This window comes from Salvelinus namaycush, chromosome 37, assembly GCF_016432855.1.
Source record: "Salvelinus namaycush isolate Seneca chromosome 37, SaNama_1.0, whole genome shotgun sequence".
Classification (NCBI taxonomy): Eukaryota; Metazoa; Chordata; class Actinopteri; order Salmoniformes; family Salmonidae; genus Salvelinus; species Salvelinus namaycush.
Genome location: NC_052343.1, coordinates 9,896,173 through 9,923,277, shown reverse-complemented (window position 1 = coordinate 9,923,277; position 27,105 = coordinate 9,896,173). Strand labels below are relative to the sequence as shown.

The 27,105-nt window shown below is 42.7% G+C and overlaps 1 protein-coding gene and 1 long non-coding RNA gene across 5 annotated transcripts; both read left to right on the top strand.

Annotated features, from left to right (window-relative positions):
• The first annotated feature begins 750 nt into the window (after positions 1-750).
• On the top strand, positions 751-12,396 carry LOC120030796 (myelin-associated glycoprotein-like). 4 transcript variants are annotated; one of them, XM_038976238.1, is made up of 11 exons: positions 752-1,123; positions 2,126-2,271; positions 2,543-2,618; positions 3,213-3,581; positions 3,854-4,150; positions 4,607-4,864; positions 6,725-6,985; positions 7,123-7,425; positions 7,715-7,814; positions 8,488-8,590; positions 9,733-12,396. In XM_038976238.1, exons 3-11 carry the CDS (start codon positions 2,573-2,575, stop codon positions 9,892-9,894), a joined length of 1,899 nt encoding a protein of 632 aa, XP_038832166.1. In that variant the 5' UTR covers positions 752-1,123; positions 2,126-2,271; positions 2,543-2,572; the 3' UTR covers positions 9,895-12,396. The 4 variants fall into 4 exon arrangements, with proteins under 4 accessions (XP_038832167.1, XP_038832166.1, XP_038832164.1 ...); XM_038976236.1 differs by lacking the exon at positions 752-1,123 and adding an exon at positions 1,656-1,985 and having other exon boundaries at positions 9,733-9,894; XM_038976237.1 differs by lacking the exon at positions 752-1,123 and adding an exon at positions 1,656-2,006 and having other exon boundaries at positions 9,733-9,894.
• A 13,232-nt stretch (positions 12,397-25,628) lies between these two features.
• LOC120030835 lies at positions 25,629-26,435 on the top strand. Its single transcript, XR_005473695.1, has 3 exons — positions 25,629-25,672; positions 25,800-25,908; positions 26,162-26,435. It is a non-coding gene; the product is annotated as an uncharacterized LOC120030835 (long non-coding RNA).
• The last annotated feature ends 670 nt before the right edge of the window (positions 26,436-27,105 follow it).

The following is a 27,105-nucleotide window of genomic DNA, read 5'->3' as shown; positions in this document are numbered from 1 at the left end:
TGTGTGTAGGGGTCTGTGGCATGCTGCACATTCGTTTGTACAGGCTCCAGTCTGTGAATGAGGTATTCACTCTGACGTTACCAACCTCCCCCACCCAGGCCTACTCAGCCCATCCTCAAGTGTGTTTGTGTTGGGATTCCCTTGAAAACATCCATGGCTTGGTGGATGTCATCATTTGGCCTATGGCTTAATGGCTCTTGGAGACAGTGACTCACGCCACTTAAACTATAACAACCGCTCCACTATGAAATAGAAGTATTCTTTGTTGCGTTGATATGTAAAGTAGGGGATACTCCTAGTTGCTTGCTGGACCATGTTGTCATCCCACATCCACAAACATACCTTATGTGGGAAAATATTTGGTGTGTGTAGTGCGTCCAAGGGAATGCCCAAAACATTTTACAACACTAATATACTTATTTTTTAGTAATAAAATAAAAACCGTCGTTGTTCATTTCTAGATCAAAATCCCAGGTTAGCATCTTTTGGCTTAAACGGTAGTCAACGAGGGCACCGTACAATAACTAAAGCCTCTAACTGAGGGGATGTATGATTCTAATGGAACTGTTTGGAAAAGGAGAATATTCTCATCTGTATGGGTATACACCCAGCCATGCTCCTCTAGTCATAGTCACTAGTCATAGTGATGTTATGACTCAACATCACCCTGAGGTCACTGGCTCTTTGTGGATACAGTAGGTTCTAGCGGGGAAGTTATCTAATGCTAGCAGGGTTACTTTGACCTGGTTGTGAGAGTCAAAGGCCTGGTCCATGGTCTGAGACAGACTGGCCACAGCAGAGAGGGCGGTAGAGGAGAGGAATGTGTGGAGTGGGTCTAGGAAAAGGCAGAGAAATGTTTGAATTCATATTCAAAACTACACACCACACATTCACCACAGCCTGCAGCTCACACAGTCGCTCTCTTTCCCTCTTTCCCTCTCTCTCTCTCTGCCTCTGTCCCTTTTTCTCTCCCCATCCCCTGTCCTAGAATCCATAGAACCCGGCAGACAGGATTTTACAACCCGTGGAGACGCACAAGGGAACCACACGCCCGGGGAGAACGTAGAACCGACAGAACCGAGGGAAGGAACCGAGAGGGAGCCGGAGCCTGGTGCTGAAGCTGGTATGAGGCAAGTGGTCTGTGGCTGGTCTCTGTGCTGGCCATTTGTCTGTCAATCAATGGCTCTCGTTGTTGTTGCTGGTGGTGTCAGTGCCCTGCTCTCCGGGCTATTCTGTTCATCCTGCCATTGCTGAAGCATTGACTCTCAGCTCAGACACAGTCCCTTCTCTTGGGGTTTTGTCTAATGCAGATGGTACAGCTTGACGCAATGTTTTAGAAATATTTTACTGGCATTGGCTATGATTGCCCTGACCTAGAGCCTCATGGTTTGATTTAAAGGGGTCCATGTCAACTTTATAAGTGATCTGTATGTGGACCGTACTTTTTACTTTGGATTTTAAATGTGTATGTCTGTGTGTATAAGTGTTACGACACAGTTTGGAAATACGCACGAGCATGCTGTTTGTGTGCGTACAATCGCATGTTTGAGAACGGGATGTTCGTGTGCCTCAGCCCAGAATAACCTCTCGCTGTTGTTGCCAAACTGCCTAAAACCAACAGAATTTGCCCTTATTTTCCGTAGGAACACAGCTTATCAGCCTATAGACTGTCTGGGGACGTAGTGATGTGTTAATCATGGAGCTCTCCAACACAATCCACTCTTAGGCCCACCATCTGCAGCTACCGGCTGCTCGGGAGACACAGACTGGTAGATACAGAGTAAAGGGTCCAAACAACCAACGGACCAAATGATGATGGTTGACGCCATGATGTAATGTAGTGGATAAGGGCCTAGGGACTAGGGTAGTGAGTCATGGTTCTGAACAGGTCCCAACAGTGACTGTCTGTCGAAGACCTGGGACTTACATATGAATAGCCTAATGAGGGACTCTACTAGCACTGCCACTACGGCGCGGCCGAACAGGTGCCGTCTGAGAGAGAGAGTGTGCGTCATCATGTCTATGTGTCAGTGCCAGTGAAGAGCCTGCTGTCCGTCTAATGCAGCAGGGCTGATGTCATCGCCTGATGCTGATGTCACTTGTTGTGTGTTTTTTTTTTATACAGAGAAGTTAAGGGAGAGGGCTGTTGAGGTGTCTGGGTGTGATTGGGCACCCTCTAGTGAACATTACTACTACTACTACTGCGACCACCAAGCTGAGGAATCAGATATTTTCTGTCTTGGCTACTTTTCGCCCATTGAGCAATTCAAGGTAATAGTCAGTAATGTCTACTGTCTTTTTACACACAATCATATGGACATATGTCATTGTTACCTGAGATAAAAGCAACATAGGCTTATTAGAATATGTAAACAAAAAAAGAAGACATTTAACCATTGCAGCTATATGTCACCACATACTTATATGTCACTATAATATTATATTCAATATATATCACATAGCATTGGGCTCCATTGGTCCAGAACAGAATGGTAAAGGGTGAAGTTTTGGATGTGTAATTGAGGTCTGATGTCTGTTACAGAGGCCTCTGGTTCAGGGTTAAATAGACGCCATGTGGTGTTTGGAGCTGCTTCTGCCGCTGTTGCTAATCATCAAAGGTAAAACTTGTATGTTTCTCATTCCCTCTTGTCAGTGTGAATAACTACTCGATTACATCACAATAACTCAGACTGTAAATTCCCTTGAAGACTGCAGATGTAATACTAGAAATCCAGTAATCTAGATATGCAATTGCAATGTAAAACTGATTGACAGTTGACTTTTTAGAGTATGTCAAACTTACAGCAAACAACACTAAAACAAAAGGGTACAGCGTTGCCACAGGGTCCAACTGGCACACATGGCAGCAGGGAATCAGCCTACTGTTCCAGTGCTTTGTGATGGCTGGCTGGCGTCCATCTTGGCTCAACCTTGTCCCTCTCACTTAAACAGTGGTGCCAGTGGTGAGAGTGAGACATATGCTTCCTCCACATAGGGTCTCTGCTCTTACCATCTCAAGCAGGGATAACATCATGATATCATCCTCTGTTCTCTCTCTCTCTCTTTGTCTCTCTATGTTCATCTTTTCTCAGTGATTCCATTTGAAACTGTAGATGTATTGTAGATTGATTGTTCATTGATACAGTATACAGTTTCGCTCTCAATATTCCCATTTCCAATCTTAGTCCCATATCACTCCTTCCCTCCCCCAGATGTCAGTGGCCAGTGGAACGTATGGATACCCAGGGACATCTCGGCCATGACCAACTCCTGTGTGGTCATCCCCTGCACATTCATGTACCCGTCTGGTATCCGGCCATACCGCGGCATCCACGGCATCTGGTACTTTGGCCAGCCCTACCCCCAGCTCTTCCCACCTGTGGTGTTCAAGACGCGCACAGAAATCGTACATGAAAGTTACCAAGGGCGTACCAAGCTCATCGGGGACCTGCACCAGAGGAACTGCACTCTGCTCATCAGTAATATCGGTACAGAGCACTCAGGGAGGTACTACTTCCGTGCCGACCTGGGCGGTGCCAACATCTACACCTACCCAGACTTCTCTGAGCTCAAGGTGCTGGGTAAGCCTGCTGAGAGACCCTGAGGGGCCATGTTTACAATTGAATGTGTCACATTTATGAGCTGGTTTGCCCTAGCCTGGTACCATATCTGTTGTGCTGTCTTGTCAACTACAGTGGACACTGACAGTAGGGAATGGCAAGCACAAATAGATCTGGGACCAGGCTAGGATTGCACTAGCTGTGATTATAATTATTGTAGTTTTAACGAGAATAGGTCAATATTGTGAATTGGGGAATTTCACTCGTTCACTTATGTCCTCTCTGTCCCCCAGACCAGCCGAACATTGACATCCCTGAGGAGATAGTCGCTGACGAGAATCTGGAGTTGACGTGCTATGCTCCAGACAACTGTCCAGAAAATAGCCCAGAGATCCAATGGATGTACACAGACTACCTGCCTGAACCCGAGTATACCTCAGACTACGTGGAAGAGAGCAACACAGCCGTGCTGTCCAGCACGCTCACCTTCACCCCCAGGCCCATGCACAACGGTCAGCTGCTGGGCTGCAGGGTCTACTACCCCAACACCACCCTGGCCTACGAGAGACTCATCTCTCTGGATGTCAAGTGTAAGTAACCAACTGACCGTTGTCACTGAACCTGTAGCTTGAATCCTCAAATTCTGTGAGAAGCGTGTCATTTGGACACAACAGAGGGGACATTATGTCATGTGGGGGATTATATTCATATGGAAAAACTAATCCTGCCGACTACGCCAAATGTAAAAGTAGCAGTGTTACACATATTTCTGATATACACATTGCAGAACCATAGTCAATATCTACAGTCACCCGTTATTCTCCATCTACAGTAGAAGGATAACAACTTGACTTAGCAATGTATTGCATGATTGTGACATGGTACACATTGGGTATGTTCGCCTGGCATCCAAACCTGTTTTTCTACGTTTCACCTTTGTTTTTCTTTGAAACAATGATGAGCGCAGTGTTGGGTCTGGTTTAACCAGGTTATACACTTGTCACTTTTACAAGTCTAACCCCACCTTCCCCTTCCTCTCACCCCAGATGCCCCTCGCTCGGTGTGGGTGAACGTGTCTGCGGAGGTGATGGAGGGCAGCTCAGTAACGCTGCACTGCGAGGTGGACAGTAACCCTCCTCCCAGGATCTCCTGGCTGTTTGGGGACCAGGAGCTGCTTTGGGACACGGCCTCCAACACCTCGCTCTCCCTGGAGGACTTAACCCCCTCTCAGGAGGGCATCTACACCTGCGTGGGGAATAACGGCTACGGCGTCATGAACACGTCCATGTACCTGGCCGTCTTGTGTAAGTGTCATTGTGCAACATGGTGTTTGTGGAATAATCAAAAATAGTTACATTTAATCATTGTAGTTATACAGTATGTCAACCAAGCTGACATTTTAGTTTCTGTCACTTGCGGTGACATATGTGACCGACCGGCTCGATTCGGTCTTATTTAGTAAAATTTGAAACAGTGTTTTTTTACATTGGATAAAAGTAGAGACTAGAAAATGGTATATCAAACATTACAGTTGAGGAACAATGTGAAAGTAATTCTGCTTTGAAAGTTGATTAACTTGTAACCCCACTTTTAAGAAAATGGCACTTTAATGTTTTGGTAGACCTATTGGAGCGCTCTTCTTTGTCTACACCCATTCAGCATTGTTCACACCCTCTTAAGACATAGCCTCACCAATCTCTGTAAGGATTCACATGTGAGGCAATGTGCTAAACAGTGAGTATGGTCATGTACTAAACAACCAAAGATTTTAAGACTAAAGGCTGGTTTATACTACTTCTATCAACATGTCTGTATACAGTTGTCAATTAATTATTACAGGAAAATAAACTCACAACAAGATCATTATTTACACGTTAATGGTTCGCTAATTACAGAAAATAGCTTATGGTTGAATGTTTTTACTTGGACACTGTCTCGTTGGCCTAACGTTATATCCTAATTTGATTTTGGGGCAGGTCATGCTGTTCTTCACATTACAGTCTCTGGTAAACAAACACTATATCAAATAAAATCTAAGTTTATTTGTCACATGCACAGAATACAGAAGGTGTAAACTGTACAGTGAAATGGCTACTTGCATAGTGGAGTCTTTTGTTTAGACATGTAGCTAGCTAGCTAAACAATGAACCATTATCCCAACTCATAGCATTAGTACCCTGCATGAATCTACAGGTAGCTAAACTAGCAAATGGCTCTGAGATACGAATAATATTACTACACAGATCATACACGTAATGTTAGCTAGCGAGCCAACCAGCCAGCCAGCCAGCTAACGTTAGCTAGCAAGCTAACAGTACGCTTTAACTTGCAATGAAAACGACTTTCTGACAAAATTAGAAATGTATAATATCTTAAAATGTTGCTAGCTATACTCTCTTACCCGTATACAGTACATGGATGAACGCTTCTCCCTCTGTCACGGATGACATGGTTGCCCTTAATTCTGAAGATGTAATCCAGAGACAGGTGTTTTATACAGCAGACTTCCGTGTTTTCTTTTCGACTCCCTCCACATTTGCTATAAAACGCTTACATTTTCTCCATCTCCTTAGCTATCATGCTCTGCTTCCACCGAGAATTCCACTGATTTCAAAACTCGGTCCTCCAGAAAGTGGAGAACTATCTTTCAGAAAAATCTGCGTTAGAAAGGATGACCTAGACATACTGAGCAACTCATTATAGACAGAAGCATGCTACATGGCAGACCAGTCCGAACTCATCTCTCGGCATGTCCAGCCCATCCATTATCTCAGCCAATCATGACTAGTGGGAAGGTTCCCACTTTTTCTGTGGCTAAACCAACTAGGCTCGTAATTTTAACAATTGTATTCATATTTACAGATGGCATACAAGTTTGTTATTAAGGCACATGAAAGTGCACATGATCCAGAAGGCATTTCTGCCCCAAAACATATTTTTAGTAATAAAAAAATTATAATTATGTTCAAATGTCTCTCCTGTGAAGTAGTAACGCACAATATATATAACAATGTATTAGTTATGTGATAAACCTGGCCCATAGCTTCCTGCTCTTGGTGATACACAGTACAACATTTCATCCTCTTTAACTGACTCCTTTGTTCAACTCCTTTCTTTCTCCTCATTTAACTCTACCTTTCATCACCTCTCTATACTCCCTGCAGACCCTCCCAGTGAGCCAGTGGTAAATGGTTCCCTGACCATTATGGAAGGTTCTTCCATCTCCCTGCAATGTAGCACACAAGGCAATCCCGCGCCCACCCTCACCTGGCTGAAGGACGGGGAGCTGGTGGGCACCATCACGGCCGAGGAGGTGTCTGTGCTGGAGCTTCTGGAGCTCACCCCTCAGGGAGAGGGACAGTACCGCTGCCTGGCAGAGAACGAACACGGACGAGCCAGCAGCTCCCTCAACATCACTGTGGAATGTGAGTGGGTCATCATGTTGTATCATAACATATGGTATCATATCATACCGTATTGTACCACACTACATTACACTACGCTACACCATCCCATCCCACTCTACATGTCAGTCATAGCCCTACCTCCACCCTCTCTTCAGACGCCCCAGTCCTTCTGGACGAGTCCAAGTGCGCGGTGGTGAGGGAGGGAGTCCAGTGTGTTTGCATGGCTACGGGTAACCCTGAGCCCACCATCGAGTTCTACCTCCCCGACAAGAACATCACCATCAACGACACGTTCGGCCGCTACAACTACTACACGCGCACGGACGGCCACACGTCCACGGGCATGATCAAGCTACGGGAGAAGGGCGAGCGCCTGGGCAACGGCGCTGTCAATGTGCACTGCAGCATTAGCAACATGTACGGGTCGGAGAGCTTTCATTTGGAGTTACAGCAGGAGAGTGAGTACACAAGTTCAGGTTCATGGTTAAACACAGAACTGCATACCATTAAAATGCAAACAATTGTATAGCCTAGCATACATGAGAGATTGAACTGAAATGAGACGTGTAGTACCTTTATATGATATGTACATTGACTGTATAAGTAAGACCACAAACTGGCTACCCCATTGGCTTGATATTGAAATGGCATTATCTTGAATTAAATACTTTATAGTACCATGACCTAGTTAAACAGTATTTTCTGTTTCTACACTGTCTTCAATATGATGTTCTTGTCTGACGTTAGAGAAGTACATGATGGCAGTGATCGTTGGCACCATCGGTGGAGTGGCTGTCATCGCCTTCATCATCGCAGCAGTGAGATATGTGGGCCATAACAACAAGAAGTGAGTATCCACCCTTCACTAACTGTGACAGGGGTCGATGCGAGTTACAGGTAGTCATTTCCTGTTTGAATTGACGATAAGGAAACACTTCAGCCTAGCCATCCATTCTAAAACACCTCTGTGTATTCATGAGTGAATGATTGATCGATGGACGGACGTGAGAATCATGGTCATAAGTTATGCTAACGCCAGAGCGAGTTCAATTAATTTGCCATCACTAGTTCCCTTTCTGAAATCCTCTGAGACGGAGATCCAAAATGGCTGCCTGGTGGAGTGGGGTTAGCAAGCCAGACTAACCGTAGCCTATAGTTTGCAGGCTCAATTCCCTGCTTTGATACTGCTTTGTACCCTTGACCTGCTATGCTAAAAATACAGCCACGTTAGCCTACTTAACTAAGGTGCTTCAGCATTATAGCAATACATCACATTCAGACAAAAGCTTTTACAGGAAGTCGCTCTAAGAGAGGGTGTCGGCTCAACCGCAACTAAACCCATGAAACAATAACCACAACCATGAACGTCGCCCACAACCATGAATCATAGGCCTGTAGATTATTAACTATGTTGGGAAACAGGCCCTTGTTTTAAAATGGATGCCCAGGCTTGGAGTGTCGCCCTGAGTTAGTTAGTGGCCATGAGACCGAGTCTGATCTTGTGACTCCACCCCCCCCAGAGAGAATGGCAACCCTGGGCAGGACCTGGTCTCTAAACTGGAGAACCCAGCGTTGTACTACAGCACAGTCAAGAAGGACAAACAATGTTTGAGGAAGAAAGTGGTGAGACATGTTGATGATGATGACTATAATGGAGATAATGACCATTCTCAGATCTGTCTTAGACGGGAACATGATAGCTTACCCGTTGCTGATACTGATACTATACTCGTTCAAATCATGTCCCATTTTTGATGCACAGTAAGGTTCATTCCGTGGAGATACTCATAAATAAAACTTCTCATGTTAAAGAGAAAATGTAAACTTCCCCAGCCAACTACTGGCCTAGCCTGAGAATCCCAGTACCACTATAGCTATCAATCACAGTACCACAGGGGTAGCTGCGGCCACAGCCTTTCCAAACCACTGTTTTCTGCTTCATCGCTTCTCTGCGTTCTTCTGTCTCTTTTTCTATTTCCTAACTCTTGCACAGCTTAAGACAGAGCTTCTGGGCTCAAAGTTTAACTCCATTCTAGAGGAGAGCACGGTAAGGTTCCTAAACAACCCCGCCCCAATCCCAACTCCAAGTCTCAGTGGTAGACAGCATCCCTCACACATCCCAGACAGCTAAATGATATGATGGCTCAAATTCGTCCTTAATCTACAATATTACGATTTACCGTTTGGCCGAGTTAACCACTTGGTGTTACGGTCCTGAAGTGGATCTGTATCGTGAAATGTCCAGACCTTGCCTGGCAAGGTGGATGTGGCCCACATTCAGACCTAAAGTAGCCCAGTAACTATGGGATGTTGTTAGGGCCACATAACTCAAGCCAGAGATGGCCCATAAGCAAAGTGCCAACCCTCCCCCAGTTCGCATCTCCTACATTCGGACCAGATCTGGGCCATATGACGCGTTGTGGTGCCAGAACTGAGCTATACTGTATGTGTCACCAAACAACCAGATCTAACCGACAGTCGTCTGCTGTCTGAGATCCGCTTCCATGTGCTGTATCTCCTTTCATTTCCACGACTGTTGTTGCATGGCTGCCTCGATACTAACAGGATATGCTAAACCACCTCAATCTCCTTGTTTTACGTCTCTGCTCATCAATAACTACTAACCCTCCATTCTTCTCTCTCAATGTCTATCATGTTATTCCTTTATACGCTCTATGTTCTGAGGTGTCAATGGCATTGGTGGCACTGCGCAGGTATAACCTGTGAGTCTGAATGGGCCTTCTCTCTTTCCATACCTTCAACAGGGAGAAGACGGGGATTATCAACCTGTGGGCTCTATGGCAGACCTGGAGAGGCAAGAGCTGAACTACGCCGCCCTGGAGTTTCTGGGGGGGCGCTCCAGGGATGGGGGGACCTCAGGGAGGGGGGATGACGGCAGCGACTACACCGAGATCAAGGCCAAATGAATCGCGATCCTTCCCTGACCCATCGTCACCGCGGGACACAGTGGCAGCCATGTTGTCGCCCCCTTCCTCACGTCATTCGCCCCCTCTTCAAACGTCTTCCCCCCTCCCCCGTGGACACCATCACCACCCTTCACCATCACATCAAGATCCCCCATCGTCTCTCCCCGTCCCTGACTCATCTCAAATGACGTCCCCGTTAGTCGACCCTCAAGCCTCCAGGGGGAGCCCCAGTCACATCTCGCCACCCAGGACTGCTGGTAGCTACTTGCAGGGTCGGAACACAGCCAAGTGGACAATGTAAAAAGATCTTTGTATTATCAGCAGCTGTCGGTCTCCCAGCTCTTACCCTACTGGTCATAGTCACAAAATTCCCTCACAACAGGTGCAATGTGTTTGTTACTGTACTGTATCATCTAGATTCAATGTTGCTATTTCCATCTCTATACCATTAATTGTTTGCATTGCTATCAAGCTTGGGACACAGTAACACATTTTCTGGGGCTCCCCTTCTGTATGTCACCCTATATCATACTTATAGCTAGCCTGGTTAAACCAGATTGAACGCTGCGCTCACCAGTTTTCCTGTGAAAGGCAACGCAATCAGCTTGGATACCAGGCGAACTATCTAGATCTGTCCATTATAGTCCTTCTCCACTGTGTCCGCTGCCAGTCGAAGTGTCTGGGAAAGGGGTGTATTTTGTGCTTTTTATTTTCTTATCTCTATTTCTGACCCTGGATCTGGAGGAAATGAGGGATCTCTTCCTGATCCAGCGGTTGTCAACACTGACCAGTGTTCAACAAACGCCAGGCCTGATACATATCCAATTGAAGCCAGTCATCTTCATCTCACATATTCTGTTCCCACATAGAGTTCAATAGTGATGTGTGCTGTGACTCTGTGGCTTTTGATGATGATGAGAAATGAATATTTATTTGATTTTATATAAAGAGAGAAGATGTATACTCTTAGAGGTTTATCCAGCCTTGAACACAAGGTTCTGTTTGTGCAAGAAGTGGGCTGATTTTTTAGTTCTTATGCATTATAAGCACTGGTTGAGTTGTGGTTTGCTCTTCGGGAACTGTGCTGGGCTAACACAGAATGTTCTGTTTATGTCGTTGGCCATGATTTAATTATAGTATTTTTGGACGATTTCTCTGTTTTGCTAAGTGTAAGTGTTAACTTATACTTAAATGGGAACCAATGGGGTAGAATACATTTTTGGATCAATCTGGCATACATGACTCCACTGTAGCACTTGCACAGCAGGCCAAAATGTATCTCGTTGAGACAATGTGTGTGTGTGTGTGCAAACAGTGCTGAAAGATCAGCGAACACTGATCACTGTGGCTGTTTCAAAGGATCACTTTACCTGAGACCGCCTCTCCCAACATGTCTTCTTCAATGGTTGTGAATTGTGAAATCGAAGCCTAATCCTATAGGGTTGTATCAGATGAGGCGTTTGAGTGGCACAACATTGAAGCTGATATACCAGTTAGTTGTGCTATTCAAATATACGTGATCAACTCATGTATTGTAATCTCCAAGCTCACTAATGACATCACTAGATAACAATGACTGTTAATACAATATTAATAAGCTGCATATAGATGGGTAAAAGGATACCAGTATACATTATGTAAATAAATTCCCTGCATGACTATTATGCTGTCAGCCATATGTGTAAATATACTACGGTATGTACATGCTCAGTATTACAACAGTGATTTACACAGGCAAGTCGGATACAGGTTTGGTAACACTTTAACTGACTTCTCTGTCATAAGGGTGACGTAACGCGGTCATAAAATAACACATGTCATTTTCGGTCATGAAAACTGATGTGAAAATACTGACAACCCTTTACACTGTCACGACACAAATGGTTATTTATGTAAATTAGTTGGCTAGCTGTATTCTAAGCCAATAAACTGACTGAAGCAAAGATTTGTGCCATGACAGTGTCAAGACAGCTGTCAAGCTTATGTCAGCTGTCATGACTGTTAATAACATATTTTATGTAATTGTTCTGACATGGTTTAGTCACTAGACCTAATGTCAGAGCGTTCAAGATGTGTTACCCAACATTGAGACATGCCAATATGGACATCCGTTTAGTAACACTTACTGTCGTCAGTTCTCTTGAACGCCTCATGGGGGGTTTATTTCTTTCTAAACCTGGAAACAAAATGGAGAAGCGCTGTTCATGTCTTATCTAATTTGTTTGTCACATAGTGTGTTGGAAAGCAGATTTGTACTTTCTTTATTTTGTGGTATTCATTATTGTCCTTGTGATGATTTTTTTTATATCTTTGACACAATAATTCCGATCAGAATTCTGCAATCTTTCTGCAAATTAGCACTGTTATTACTTAATGACAATATGAGCTCTATGATGATGTTTGATCATTCTCTTTATTTTACAAGTCTGTCCCGCCTCAAGCAAAGCCATCTTTCTTTGGTTCCAAACAACAAATAAATAAAGTAAACAACAGAGAATGTGACCAGCTCAGTTTATCTATATAGTATGTTATCTGTTCTCTCATACCCAAAACAGTAAGGAAAATACACCCCAAATACATTCTATATCTCCATGTATTAGTAGGACTTTATTGATACAGTATGTAACAGTTATTCCTCCCACACCACCCCTCATGGTTTGCAGTAGCTACATCACACAAAGCTTTTCTTTAAACCATTTCACTTGATAATACGCACAAATGTGTTACCTTGATTATCTACATAACATCTTTATTAACATAGTTGAACATGAGGAAGATAACAGAAACTTGTAGCTTCCTTATGTGCTTTTACATAAAATACAACATCATTTGGTTAAAATTGAGCTTTTTTGTTGTTGCATAAAACCAGAGACATTACTCAGAAAAAAGTTTGAATTCATTCACATAAAAATGTTTTCTGCGCATCCACACACACAAAAAAAGCATATAGCAATGGAAAATGTAATTTAAGGTTAGGCATTAGATTTAGCTGTGTGTTTAAGGCAATGGTTAATTCGGTTTAACATCAGATTTTATGACTTTGTGGCTGTGTCAGCTATTGACCACTCTGCAGAGCTGCCTCCAGAATGAGATTCATGACAAAAAACACTAACCTGTCACTTGGTGCCCGGGGAGCTGTTGTTGTGGGGGGTTGTTCAAGGGCACAACGGCAGGCAATGGCATGTAGGATTTTATACCAGAAACCCTCCTGGTGCCAGCTCACTTCCCACCAGACTTTTCCCATCGGACCCGGAATTGGAACTGGTAACCATCCGGTTGCTGGCTCGTCTCTCTAACTGGTAGGCTACTGTCTCTGGTTGCAACTTTCAGTTAACAGGACGGAGCTAAAACGTTTTCCTTGAGTATCATTTACCTTGCTCAGACAGTCCTACATTGCATAATTTATTGATAAAAAAGCTAAATATAACAATGATAAGAATTTTATGCCACCTGACTTCATGCCATATGTCCCCATGTGTGAATTGTAGTTTTACCTTTTATAAAATTGTACCAAAACTTCCTGTTTTCATCACAGATGTCATGATTTTTTTTAATACGGTATGGCTTTACTAGCAAAAATATTTGGATGGAAATGTGGTTACTGATATACTTTTTTAAAACAATTGTCTTTTCACACTTCAGGTGACATTTTCAAAGTGGAAAAGAAGTACAAAAAATACAATGAACTTCATAATTGTCACGCTTCAGGTAAGAACCAAATGCTGTGTTGAAGTAACAATGTTAATTACAGCAACAGGGGCAGGCAAACGACAGGTCAAGGCAGGCAGGGGTCGATAAACCAGAGTAGTGGGGCAAAGGTACAGGACGGCAGGCAGGCTCAGGGTCAAGTCAGGCAGAGGCCGGTCACCTCCGCCACAGATCCCTTCAGACTGAGGCAGACGGCAGATTGTTGCTCCAACACCGCCGTGGCCCAGGCGAGTGCCCTCCCGGACATCAGCGTAATGATATACACTATCCTCAAGCGGTCCAAGGGGAACGAAGAAGGCTGCAGCTAGAAAACGAGGGAGCACTGGGAGAGAAAGGCCCGGCAGGTTCTGGAATCTCCATTGTAGCGCTCCGGGGGAGGTAATCGGGGTTCCCAGGAAACCGGGGTGACGGCGTTGCTACCAGCTGGGGCTGGGAGGTTACCATCATGGTAAGCTGCCTAGTAGGCAACCCACGCAATTGCTCCCGCAATGCGTCCAATGCTAGGTCATGACGTTCGACCACGGCCTGGAACACTTCCATCAGACCGCGAAGCAACTCCTCGTGCCTACCAATGGTGGCTCCTTGGGAGGAGATGGCGCTGCGGAGCTGGTCCAAGTCTGCTGGGTCAGTCATGGCCAGTTCGTACTGTCATGCTTCAGATAAGACCCACATGCAGACTGTGTTGAAGTAACAATGTTTATTACAGCAACAGGGGCAGGCAAACGACAGGTCAGGGCAGGCAGAGGTCGGTAATCCAGAGTAGACGCAAAGATACAGGGGGGCAGGCAGAGTGGTCAGGCAGACGGGCTCAGAGTCAGAACAGGCAAGGGTCAAATCCAGGAGGGCGGGAAAAAGAGAGACTGGGGAAAAGCAGGAGCTAAGACAAAAACGCTGGTTGACTTGACAAACAAGACAAACTGGCAACAGACAAACAGAGAACACAGGTATAAGTACCCAGGGGATAATGGGGAAGATGGGCGACACCTGGAGGGGGTGGAGACAAGCACAAGGACAGATGAAACAGAACAGGGCGTGACAGTAATAATCTCGTGGTGTGATTTAATTTAAAAATTTTCTTCAACAATGTGTGTTATAAGGAGGTGATTATGAAACTATAGTTCAGTAAACTGTGCATAAACTGAGTACAAACAATATTTAATAAATAGTCGCCTCTTTATAATGCACATTGTTGAAGAAAAGTTTTAAATTAAATCACATTGCCAGATTATAATGACATTAATGGTGAATTTTGCACTTGACAATTTTTGTAGTATGACAATGTTGTTCTCGATGTCTTTGATTTGAGCTGAATTTGAGCAGAAATGAATTGGTGATTCTTCTTCACTCAAATATTAAAATGTAACACGAGTCCTATACGTACATACATAGGATGTTAAACTGAAGAACTTCCGTGTCAGGCTCCCTTCAGCTTGGTGTAGTATGGGGAACTCCATCTCGTTCTGGCCAATTACATTCCTGCTGACACACTCCACGCTGCTGTTCTGGTATTCTGAGGCAGACATGGTGATGGTGCTGTTCACGGTTTGGGCACTCCTGGAGACGATGACACTGTAACTAATATAGACCCCTAACATTGGCCAAGCAATCACTGGTAAGGGAACCCCCTGACTGACACAAACACATGTCAGGACCTCTGCTTGGACCACACACACAGAGCCATTCAGGAACTTGGGACGGTCTAGGGAAGACAAATAAATAGTTTTTACATTCAACATCATGAGATATGGCTTTTTTACCTAACAGAGAATCTTTAAGAATAAGTAAGTACTGTACTGCATTTTGATAATGAGGGAATGCTCTGAAAAGTGAATGCACTTACATTTTACTGTTAAAGTCACTGTTTTCTCCACAGTAATTTTGGCCTTCTTGTAGAAGCCCATACATGTGAGGTTGATGTTGTGATGTTCGGATTTAGGAGTGAAAGACAATGTATCCACACTGAATCCATTCTCTGCTGTTGATGGATCCATTATCCTCAAAAAATATTTTTATTTGATTTATTTCACCTTTATTTAATCAGGTAGGCTAGTTGAGAACAAGTTCTCATTTACAACTGCGACCTGGCCAAGATAAAGCAAAGCAGTGCGACACAAACAACAACACAGAGTTACACATGGAATAAACAAGCGTACAGTCAATAACACAATAGAAAAAAATTAAGTCTATATACAGTGTGTGCAAATAGCATGAGGAGGTAAGGCAATAAATAGGCCACTGTAGCGAAGTAATTACAATTTAGCAAATTAACACTGGAGTGATAAATGTGCAGATGATGATGGACATGCATAGGCTCTCTGTCCCTCTCCAGGCTATTCCAACAAAGTCTTCTTCGAGTCTTCGCGGGCAGAGGCAGGTCATTTAGTTTGAGTGAATATACTTTGCAGGTCAGTGTGGCCCACTCTCCCTCTGTGAGAGGGGGTGTCTCCACAGTGGTCTTCTTCTGGGTTAGAGCTAAACAGAATTTGGCAAAGATGGATCACTTTGACCATTCATTTGTCGAGCATTTTCATGCAGATTATGCTGTGATGTGAAATACATGATTATCATGGTTTGGTAGTTCTGAATCAGTAACAAAATATGCTGCAATTCAACATTATTAGAATTCAGAGTGTGTAGGTTACATTTATTCTCACTTAAGGTGAGAACACATTATAATCTGCAGCGTGATTTAAGAGAATGAAAGTAGTATATTTGTTGACGTGGTTTCTTACGTACCAGACACTGAGACTCGTACCCTCTCAGGAAAAACATACATTTGATCATCTCCCCAAGGTAACTTGAATCTATACTCGCTTTCTTCTTCTTGCAGGTCTTCGAGGTCTTCGAGGAAAAAGCTGCAAGACCTTTCAGGACCTCTCAGGAACTGCCAATCAACACCACACACCTCTGCATCTTTTTCAAATACAGGTGTAAGTGGATCTTCTTTGAACCAGACTCTTCGTACGTATTCAGTAATGTTGCCTGGGTATGTGAATTTACATGATATAGGAATGCACCGTCCAGCCTCTACTGTAACGTCTTGGGTCACTGTGGAGAAGTTTCTACCTGTCAGACGAGGCTCTATTAAAAAATGTACAGTATAGTAATACATATACATTTGACAAGACAATGCTTACAAAGAGAGTAATCTTATTCCAAAACATGTTCCTTGACTCTTTTGTCAAGTCATAGAGCATTATTGTGGTGTGGGTGGGTATTCTATGTTGTATGTCTAGTTTGTCTGTTTCTATGTGTTTGGCCTGATATGGTTCTCAATCAGAGGCAGGTGTCAGTCGTTGTCTCTGATTGGGAGCCATATTTAGGTAGCTTGTTTATCAGTGTGTGTTGTGGGTGAATGTTCCTGTGTCTGTGTCTAACCATACGGGACTGTTTCGTTTTCGTTCGTTTCACTTTGTTGTTTTGTTCAGTGTTCATTTTGCTTTATTAAAATATGGAAACTTACCACGCTGCGCATTGGTCCTCCGATCCTTCCTACTACTCCTCCTCAGAAGAGGAAGAAGAAAAGCGTGACAATTATACTGTACCTATGCACTGACTACAGCTTGCTGTTATGACCCAGCAGATAGCCACAGTGCAGATCTCAACCAGCATCTTCTGTTATCACAAGACATAAGAAATCAAAGTTTATGAGATATAAATCTATGCTGTAATAGAGAATATACCATTTGTTTCCCTAAACAGCTAGCCAAATGCACAAACAATTCATCACTTCATAATATGCTGATAAATGACTCTTGTTTATATTGTTATAAATCAATTTACCACTCTCTACTGTGTACCAGCCATCTCCCTGTCTCACCTAGGTCTCACCGTTCGGTTGAGATCTTGTTCTCTGATACTTGTGAGCACAATTACAGATATATATCTAAATATTGTCTGTCATTTCTGGTTGCGGGAAATGTAAAAATATCTGTAGAGGCCAGAGTTGAGGGTCAGTATCTATCTTTAGTTCCCCCTTTTCACAACCTAATTTTGTGTTGAGACAATATAAACTGTTGCACAGTACAACACTGTGTTAATGTCAGCACAATTAGGAACAGCTGTAGATTATACTAAAGTTAGCATAGTAACCTAAAATACTGCATTGACATTCAGTCCCTTGGTATACTTGTTTGTTTAGTCTTTGAACTAATGCATGAGGGCAGTTCATATTTCAGATTAAAATAACTGTGCATATGGTTCACATTGGTCAGTTACTTTATCCTGGGATTGCATTCCACACATCTTAACACTTCAGTTTTTAGTGCATCTCAATGAATTACAAAAACAACAAATATCAAACCAAAAGTCATTGGTAGAGCTTACACTACTTCAATATTTTCTGCTGCTGGTTAATCTTTACTAATAGTTCACTAACATCTGACTCAACCGATATCTTTGGCCTCCGTACACACTTAGGTTGTACAACTGATGTACGACGCATTTGACACCATGGTTGTGATAGATTATATTTTTGTGATGCAATAAAGAGTTCCAACGCTTATGTAACTATATTTGTGCGGAAAAACCCAGTTTTATCACAATGATTGTGCCAAATGCATCAGTTGAGTATGTTTTACTTAGTTGTTAACCCACTTAGGTTTACCCTACATTTCATTTCAATTCCATTCAGTTTGACTATGACTTACAATGGCTAGAATAACTCGACAAGGCTTTTAGTTTAGGTACCAACTGTGTGAGTATCTGTAGTTTGGTGCATACTGATGAGAGACTTTGGAAGGCATTTGCAGGAGTAACCAACAGGTTGAGGCTCATGCCACCAGAATTCAGCCCAAAGGAAGCCATATCTAGAATCCCTTATAAAATTCACAATAGCTGGTATTGTAAAGACAGTTTGCTATACTGTCACTGCTGCAGCATGAGGCCTGCTCAGGAGACCTGTACTTTACACCTTTTTCAACAGCAGCAACACATATATTTCAGGGAACATGGTGTAGAGTTTAAACGAAAGTATTTAGGAGAAGTAAAACCCCACCTAACAAATATAGCAAGACCATAGCACTTCAACAGTCTCAAAGTGTGAAGAGGAACTTAACTAGGGCCCACAGAGTGTTGTAAGGGTTGGTCAAACTCTGTGAAGATGCACTAACAGGTCTGGTTAAAATACAATAAAAATGTAATGGGAAACTGAGTTGAAGTCCAAGAAGGCATGACTTTTACGGTAATATTGTTTTTAGAGGAATTGCAGTAATGGTCAAATATTCTTTTAAGATTTAAAAAGTAATGCAACTGTGAAAGAGGAATCATCACTCTTCAAATGTGGGTCTGATATAAATGTATAAGTGAATGATTGTGGAAGAAAAAAAATCTAATATGTTCCTGATTTTGAATAAGCTATAAAATCATCACAAAATACACTATTTTTTCAAAAGTATGTCGAAACCCCTTCAAATTAGTGGATTCAGCTATTTCAGCCACACCTGTTTCTGACAGATGTATAAAATTGAGCACACAGTCATGCATTTTCCATAGACAAACATTGGCAGCAGAATGGCCTAACTGAAGAGCTGAGTGACTTTCAACGTGGCACCGTCATAAGGTTTCATATTTCCAACAAGTCAGTTCGTCAAATTTCTGCCCTGCTAGAGCTGCCCTGTCGACTATAAGTGCTGTTATTGTGAAGTGGAAATGTCTAGGAGCAACAATGGCTCAGCTGCAAATTGGTAGGCGTGTAGCGCTTAAAAATTGTCTGTCCTCGGATGCAACACTCATTCCAAACTGCCTCAGAAAGCAGCGTCAGCACAAGAACTGTTCATCGGGAGCTTCATGAAATGGGTTTCCATGGCCAAGCAGCCGCACACAAGCCTAAAATTACCATGCGCAATGCCAAGAGTCGGTTGGAGTGTCGTAAAGCTCGCCACCATTGGACTCTGAAGCAGTGGAAACGCTTTCTCGGGAGTAATGAATCATGCTTCACCATCTGGTAGTCCGACGGACATATCTGGGTTTGGCGGATGCCACTAGAACGCTACCTGCCCCAATGCATAATGCCAACTGTAAAGTTTGGTGGAGGACAAATAATGGCCTGGGGCTGTTTTCATTGTTCGGGCCATGCCTCTTAGCTCCAGTGAAGGGAAAGCTTAACGCTACAGCATACAATGACATTCTAGATGATTCTGTGCATCCAACTTTGTGGAAACAGTTTGGGGAAGGCCCTTTCCTTCTTTAGCATGACAATGCCCTCATGCACCACGAGAGGTCCGTACAGAAATGGTTTGTCGAGATCAGGGTGGAAATACTTGACTGGCCTGCACAGAGCCCTGACCTCAACCCCATCGAACACATTTGGGATGAATTAGAATGCCGACTGCGAGCCAGGCCTAATCGACCAACATCAGTGCCCGACCTCACTAATGCTCTTGTAGCTGAATGGAAGCAAATCCCAGAAGCAATGACCCAGCATCTAGTGGAAAGCCTTCCCAGAAGACGGGAGGCCTTTATAGCAGCAAAGGGGGGACCAACTCCATATCAATGCCCAGGATTTTGGAATGAGATGTTCGACGAAACTTTTGATCATGTAGTGTATATTGAATACAACCCAGTAGTCGCTAACGTTAATAATGAACGGAATACATAGTCAGTTGCGGAACTGAATGCATTCAACCAAAATCTGTCTTCTGCATTAAACTCTATTTCGCAGGTTTTTCCACTTTGGCTGCTTGGTTAAACAAACCAGCAACTTTTCAGTTACTGCCTCAACGCTTTTAAACTCTAGGCTACCTGTCGCTCATAATAAATGCATTCAGCATGCTTGTGAGTTACTTAAGAATATGTCAGCGAATGTGTTTTTAACGCATATAAAGGGAAGTACCCTTTTTGCAGCAGATCTTGCATATTGAGGAAATGACTTCATCTTTCAGACCACAGAGGGGTTAAAAAAGACAGAGAATATTGCAAGTGTATCTCTATCCAATGCAAGGCATTTTCCATATTATTCACATGTACTTGTTACAAACGGCCAATCTTGAAATATGTACACATTTTCTTGTGTAAATCTTTCTTATAGTAAAATGAAACTGCATGTAAATATAAAAGGCATGGGTATTGCAGTGTGTTGGGATTGCAGTCTGTGGGTCAGTTGTTTGAGTACGGTGCTTGCAATGCCTGGGTTGTGGGTTTGATTCCCACGGGGGACCAATACAGGAAAAAGTACAAAAATGCATTGACTCACTACTGTAAGTTTCTCTGGATATGAGTGTCTGCTAAATGACTTAAATGTTAACCAAGTTGGTTTGATGGGTAGGTTGATTATGGTCTATATACAGTATGGCTGGGCGGTATACAGTACAGAGGGACTTCCTGGATTGCAGCACCAGGTCAGAGAGAGTAACAGACTGGGGACATGAAGTGACAGTTCACACCCATCAGAGACACACAGGGCTCCTGATCAACAGGAGGAGAGAGCACACAGAGAGGTAATGTGCTGATTCAGTCTAACTTTCTGCATGGATCGAAAGACAAGCTATTGAACCATTATATAGTTTGGTTTTGTTACATTGAATGACTGTTAAAACTTGATTATGACTACTTAATGTAATGGTAATTTTCTATTAATCCTTTATGGCATTACAACACATTGCTTCAAACGGCTTTATATACAGTTGAAGTCGGAAGTTTACATACACCTTCGCCAAATACATTTAAACTCAGTTTTTCACAATTCCTGACATTTAATCATAGTACAAATTCCCTGTCTTAGGTCAGTTAGGATCACCACTTTATTTTAAGAATGTGAAATGTCAGAATAATAGCAGAGAGAATGATTTATTTCGGCTTTTATTTCTTTCATCACATTCCCAGTGGGTCAGAAGTTTACATACACTGAATTAGTATTTGGTAGCATGGACTTTAAATTGTTTAACTTGGGTCAAACCTTTCGGGTAGCCTTCCACAAGCTTCCCACAATAAGTTGGGTGAATTTTGGCCCATTCCTTCTGACAGAGATGGTGTAACTGAGTCAGGTTTGTAGGCCTCCATGCTCGCACATGCTTTTTCAGTTCTGCCCACAAATGTTCTATAGAATTGAGGTCAGGGCTTTGTGATGGCCACTCCAATACCTTGACTTTGTTGTCCTTAAGCCATTTTGCCACAACTTTGGAAGTATGCTTGGGGTCATTGTCCATTTGGAAGCCCCGTTTGCGACCAAGCTTTAACTTCCTGACTGATGTCTTGAGATGTTGCTTCAATATAACCACATAATTTTCTTTCCTCATGATGCCATCTATTTTGTGAAGTGCACCAGTCCCTCCTGCAGCAAAGCACCCCCACAACATGATGCTGCCACCCCCGTGCTTCACGCTTGGGATGGTGTTCTTCAGCTTGCAAACATACCCCTTTTTTCTCCAAACATAACGATGGTCATTATGGCCAAACAGTTCTATTTTTATTTCATCAGACCAGAGGACATTTCTCCAAAAGTACGATCTTTGTCCCCATGTGCAGTTGCAAACCGTAGTCTGGCTTTTTTTTATGGCAGTTTTGGAGCAGTGGCTTCTTCCTTGGAGCAGCGGCAGCCTTTCAGGTTATGTTGATATAGGACTTGTTTTACTTTGGATATAGATACTTTTGTACCTGTTTTCCTCCAGCATCTTCACAAGGTCCTTTGCTGTTGTCCTGGGATTGATTTGCACTTTTTGCACCAAAGTACATTAATCTTTAGGAGACAGAACGCGTCTCCTTCCTGAGCGGTATGACGGCTGCGTGGTCCCATGGTGTTTATACTTGTGTACTATTGTTTGTACAGATGAACGTGGTTCGTTCAGGCGTTTGGAAATTGCTCCCAAGGATGAACCAGACTTGTGGAGGTCTTGGCTGATTTCTTTTGATTTTCCCATGATGTCAAGCAAAGAGGCACTGAGTTTGAAGGTAGGCCTTGAAATACATCCATCCTCCAATTGACTCAAATGATTTCAATCAGCCTATAAGAAGCTTCTAAAGCCATGACATTATTTTCTGGAATTTTCCAAGCTGGTTAAGGCCTAGTCAACTTAATGTATGTAAACTTCTGACCCACTGGAATTGTGATACGGTGAAGTAAGTGAAATAATCTGTCTGTAAACAATTGTTGGAAAGATTACTTATGTCATCCACAAAGTAGATGTCCTAACCGACTTGCCAAAACTATAGTTTGTTAACAAGAAATTTGTGGAGTGGTTGAAAAAACTATTTTTAATGACTCCAACCTAAGTGTGTGTAAACCTCCGACTTCAACTGTAGCTTATGCATAAAGATTTATGAATGCAGTTAAAGATATTTTGGAGCAGTTATTAACGCTTATGCTGGGCATTATAGGAACTGAGTGTCACACAGCTAGGAGTGGTGGGTGCGGAGTCAGGCGCAGAGAGCAGAGGATAATGGGGAAAAACAAACTTTATTACGGTATCCAAAGTAACGCCAAAAACGACAGGCGAAAATAAATATGTCCCACCCAAAACTGGACACCAAACAGTCAGTGAACATAACACGCAACCAACATAGACAAACAGAGAACAAGCCCGCACAAAAGCAGGCGGGCCTAACAGGCTTAAAGAGCCCTGAAACAAAACTCAAACAAGAAACAGGTGCAACCAATAAGACATAACAAACAGAAAAGGAAAAGGGGATCGTTGGCAGCTGGTAGACCGCCGACGACCGCCGAGCACCGCCCGAACAGGCAGGGGAGCCACCTTCGGTGGAAGTCGTGACACTGAGACCATACATTTTTCTTTGACATACTCTCTAGGCATTACAGCAAAATATTTCTTAGTTGAGTAAACATGCTATAAGACGGTTGTTATGATGACACTGTAGCACTCATAAAGATGTAATGAAACATTAATATCGGATGTGTATTGCTATATGTTGTTATTATCACAACACCATTTCATGTTCTATTTCACACCTGTGCTCCAGACCTGTGGACACCGACAGAGATAGTGACAATAAGAGAAAGAGGAAAGAGATCCCGTGTGATTGATTCATCAAGGCAGTGGAGGCAGGATGTGGGTCCTCATCTCGGCAGCTCTACTTCTCTCTCTGAAAGAGAGAGCCACATGCAACGGTAACGTCCCTTTTATCACAACTAATGTTGATATGATAATCATAAGTAGATGTGGTAGTAGTAGTGGTATGGCAAATATCTCAGTAGACACTATCTCATAAAAAATGTTTACGAACAAGTGAAGTAGTATCCAAGTGCTTTCTGTATTACTCATAACTGTATTCATTTCCCTCCATCAGGACAGCAACAACCACCACCAAAAGCATCAACCTGGACCATCACCTTCAGTCCAGCAGAAATAACAGCAGAGAAGGGACTATGTGCTGTTATTTCATGTACTTTCACTCACCCTGATGACATCAAGCCTACCACTGCAATATGGTTCAAGTGCCCTACAAATGGCAGATGTGATAAGGATGAAAACATAATTTTCCACTCTGAAACTCCCCATAAAGCTCAGGAGGATTTTAAACAGAGAGTGTCTCTACTAGAGGCTGATCTGACAAAGAAGAACTGTAGTGTGATCATCAACGACATCAGAGAGAATGATGCTGGAGAGTATCAATTCAGAACGTTAGGAGGATCATTTACAAACCCACAGAAAATGAAAATCACAGTGACAGGTACAACATGACTATTACTCTCAGTTACATTGACATGACTATTACTGTAGTTAGTTATGTACACTGACTGTAACATACAGGTACATACCTCCTATTCACAAATGCCAAGATTCCCCTCCCCAAGTCTCCCTTTCCAAAGTCTGCTTTTTTCTAAACAATGGTGGAATTTTTGGGGGCATTATTTGGAGCAGTTTAATTAACATAGGTAGCATAGTTAGGATAATGTTACACTGCGTCTGATTCTGTTTCTCTGATGTCTGGTACACAGATGTAAAACTCACTTCTGTGTTTGTATTTCCTGCCTCCAGCTCTGACCCAGAAGCCCTCAGTGTTGACTCCTCCTCTGACAGAGGGAGGACCAGCTACTCTGACCTGCACCGCCCCGGGGATCTGCTCTGGAACTCCTCCTAACATCACATGGACATGGAGAGGAACTGGAGACAACATCACTGAGCTCAGAGACAACACCACCATACAGATTAGAGAGGACCTGACCAATGTGACAACAACCCACTTCTCAACGTTGACCTTTACCCCCTCAGTTGAACACCACAACATGATGGTTACGTGTCAAGTAACCTTCCAGAAACAATATCAAATTGAAGAGACAGTAACTTTGAATGTGACATGTGAGTACCACATATCCTACATTTTACATTAAACTCCTTATTCCAGAGAATCTTTGAAACCTAGGAATAACCTTGATAATAAGCAAATTATACAACATAGTCTGAATTTAGTGTATGTTTAAAAATAAATGTGTACAATTAGAAACTCTTTGCACTTAAAGATGTGAAAGACCCTGAAATAACTGGAAATGAAATGGTGAAGGAGGATGGTACCCTGGATCTGACCTGCAGTGTTAACAGTTACCCTCCATCTGACATCACTTGGAGTAAGAACGGGACAAGTGCCCCACTTCAGAATTACAGGGAAAATGCTGCTCTCACCATCTCCAATGTGACAAGAGAACATGCTGGGGAGTATGTGTGTACAGTTCAACACCTTAACAGGACTTTGACAGCTTCCATTGTTGTCACTGTGATGTACAAACTGGACTGAAATATACAAACTCATGTCATATTTTATGATCTGGAATTACTCTGGCATGTTTTTAGCATCAATCTATCACTGATATCTCTCTCTTCACTGTCTTTTCCCAGACCTTCCTGTGATTCTTCCTGGCTCTGGGTGTGTGGACCAGGCAGAGGTCATGACCTGTGTGTGTGTCAGTCAGGGGGTTCCCTTACCCCTCAGAGTGGCCACTGCTGGAGCTCAACACAGAGAAGTAAAGCCTCACTACGTCAGTGTTGGGGTCCTCAGTGAACAGCACCATCAGCCTGCCTGTTGGAAACCACACCAACACCACTGTGGAGTGTCAGCAGAAATGTGGTGGTAGGAGTGAGAGAGAAGTTGCAGGTCACCCAAAAAGGAGGGAAACAGAGAGGTGCTATAATTGAAAGACAAAACATGGAAAACATTATTTCCTGTAGACCGATTGCAATTGTGTGGTGTGGTTATTGCAAGGTCTAACACTGCTTTAATGACACTCTTTCTCTCTTCATATATTGTAGATCTTTCTGAAGGATGTGGGAATGCAGTTCTCCCCTGGACCATAGCTGGTGTGTCTCTCAGTATGACTGTAGCCCTTCTCATCTACCTGTCTACAAATGCTTACATACGGTAGGATCATTTTCACTTATAGCACAATAGAGACAAAATGAGGATAGTTATATTTCTTATTTTCTGCCAATGTATTTCACACCTGGTTCATAAATGTATTTTTTACGTGTAAAGGAAACTTTATTTCTCAAAGTATCTGTTATAAGCCCAGACACTGTCTGATAAGATGCTTACTACAGGCCTAGATTTACTTTCTCTGAGTGCTAGAAGTAACTTAACCCCACCACTTGGTTTTTTCTTGTGGTTCTCAAAGGATGCAAGGTAAGAATGTGAAGCCAAAAGAAGAGGAGAGTACCTACATCTCATTGGATAAAAAATACACGTCTCAGGAAGAGTATGAGGTCATTGCCAGGCGTCCAAGATGATTGAGCACCTGTTCTTCCCTCCACTCCTAAGCTTATGCTGAGAGTTTTCAGTAGACTGAGATCATTTTCATGTAAAACAATTCACACTTATCGTCTTTAAAACAATATATTTTATTTTTTATTTTTTAGGGGTGGATCAGCTTAATATTGAGGAAATAATGTTGCTTCCAATGTAATTGTCTGCATCATTTCCAATCCCCCATATTTTTGGGGTAAATATATATATCCATACACGCATGCATACATATACACATATATACATACACATACCTATATAGACATACATACTTTTTTAAAGAATATACCTTTATTATTATTCCCCGCAAACCCTACCGCCGATCCCCCAATTGGAGTAAACTAATAAACACTTCTGCTTTTAGCTTCAATTTATACATCTTATACACATTTTACAGACACAGTCTACTTTACAATAGTTCTCTCTTGTTTGTTCTTAGTCCTTCCTCTATTTCTGATGTCCATCCAGTTTGATTTCTATTTGTAACTATGCTATTTTACAAAAGTTCCGAACCTATATACATTTTACAGATCCCGTATGCTTTACATTGTTTATCTTGTTATTAGTCCCACCCTTCAGCTCCATTCAACCCCTCCCATCTATCTCTCAACATCATCCATTTTGGATTTCTATTTGCCATATATTGTTCATCTGTGCTGTGATGCTTCACATAAGAATTGAACCTTCCTATTCTCATAGCTTCTACAGATTGTAAATTAAAAATAAACATGTCTGCTAAAATAATTATTATATTATTGATTGATTGACTATGGCTTTTCAAATCACCCAGAATTGCTATCTGTAGCGTTAGTTCTA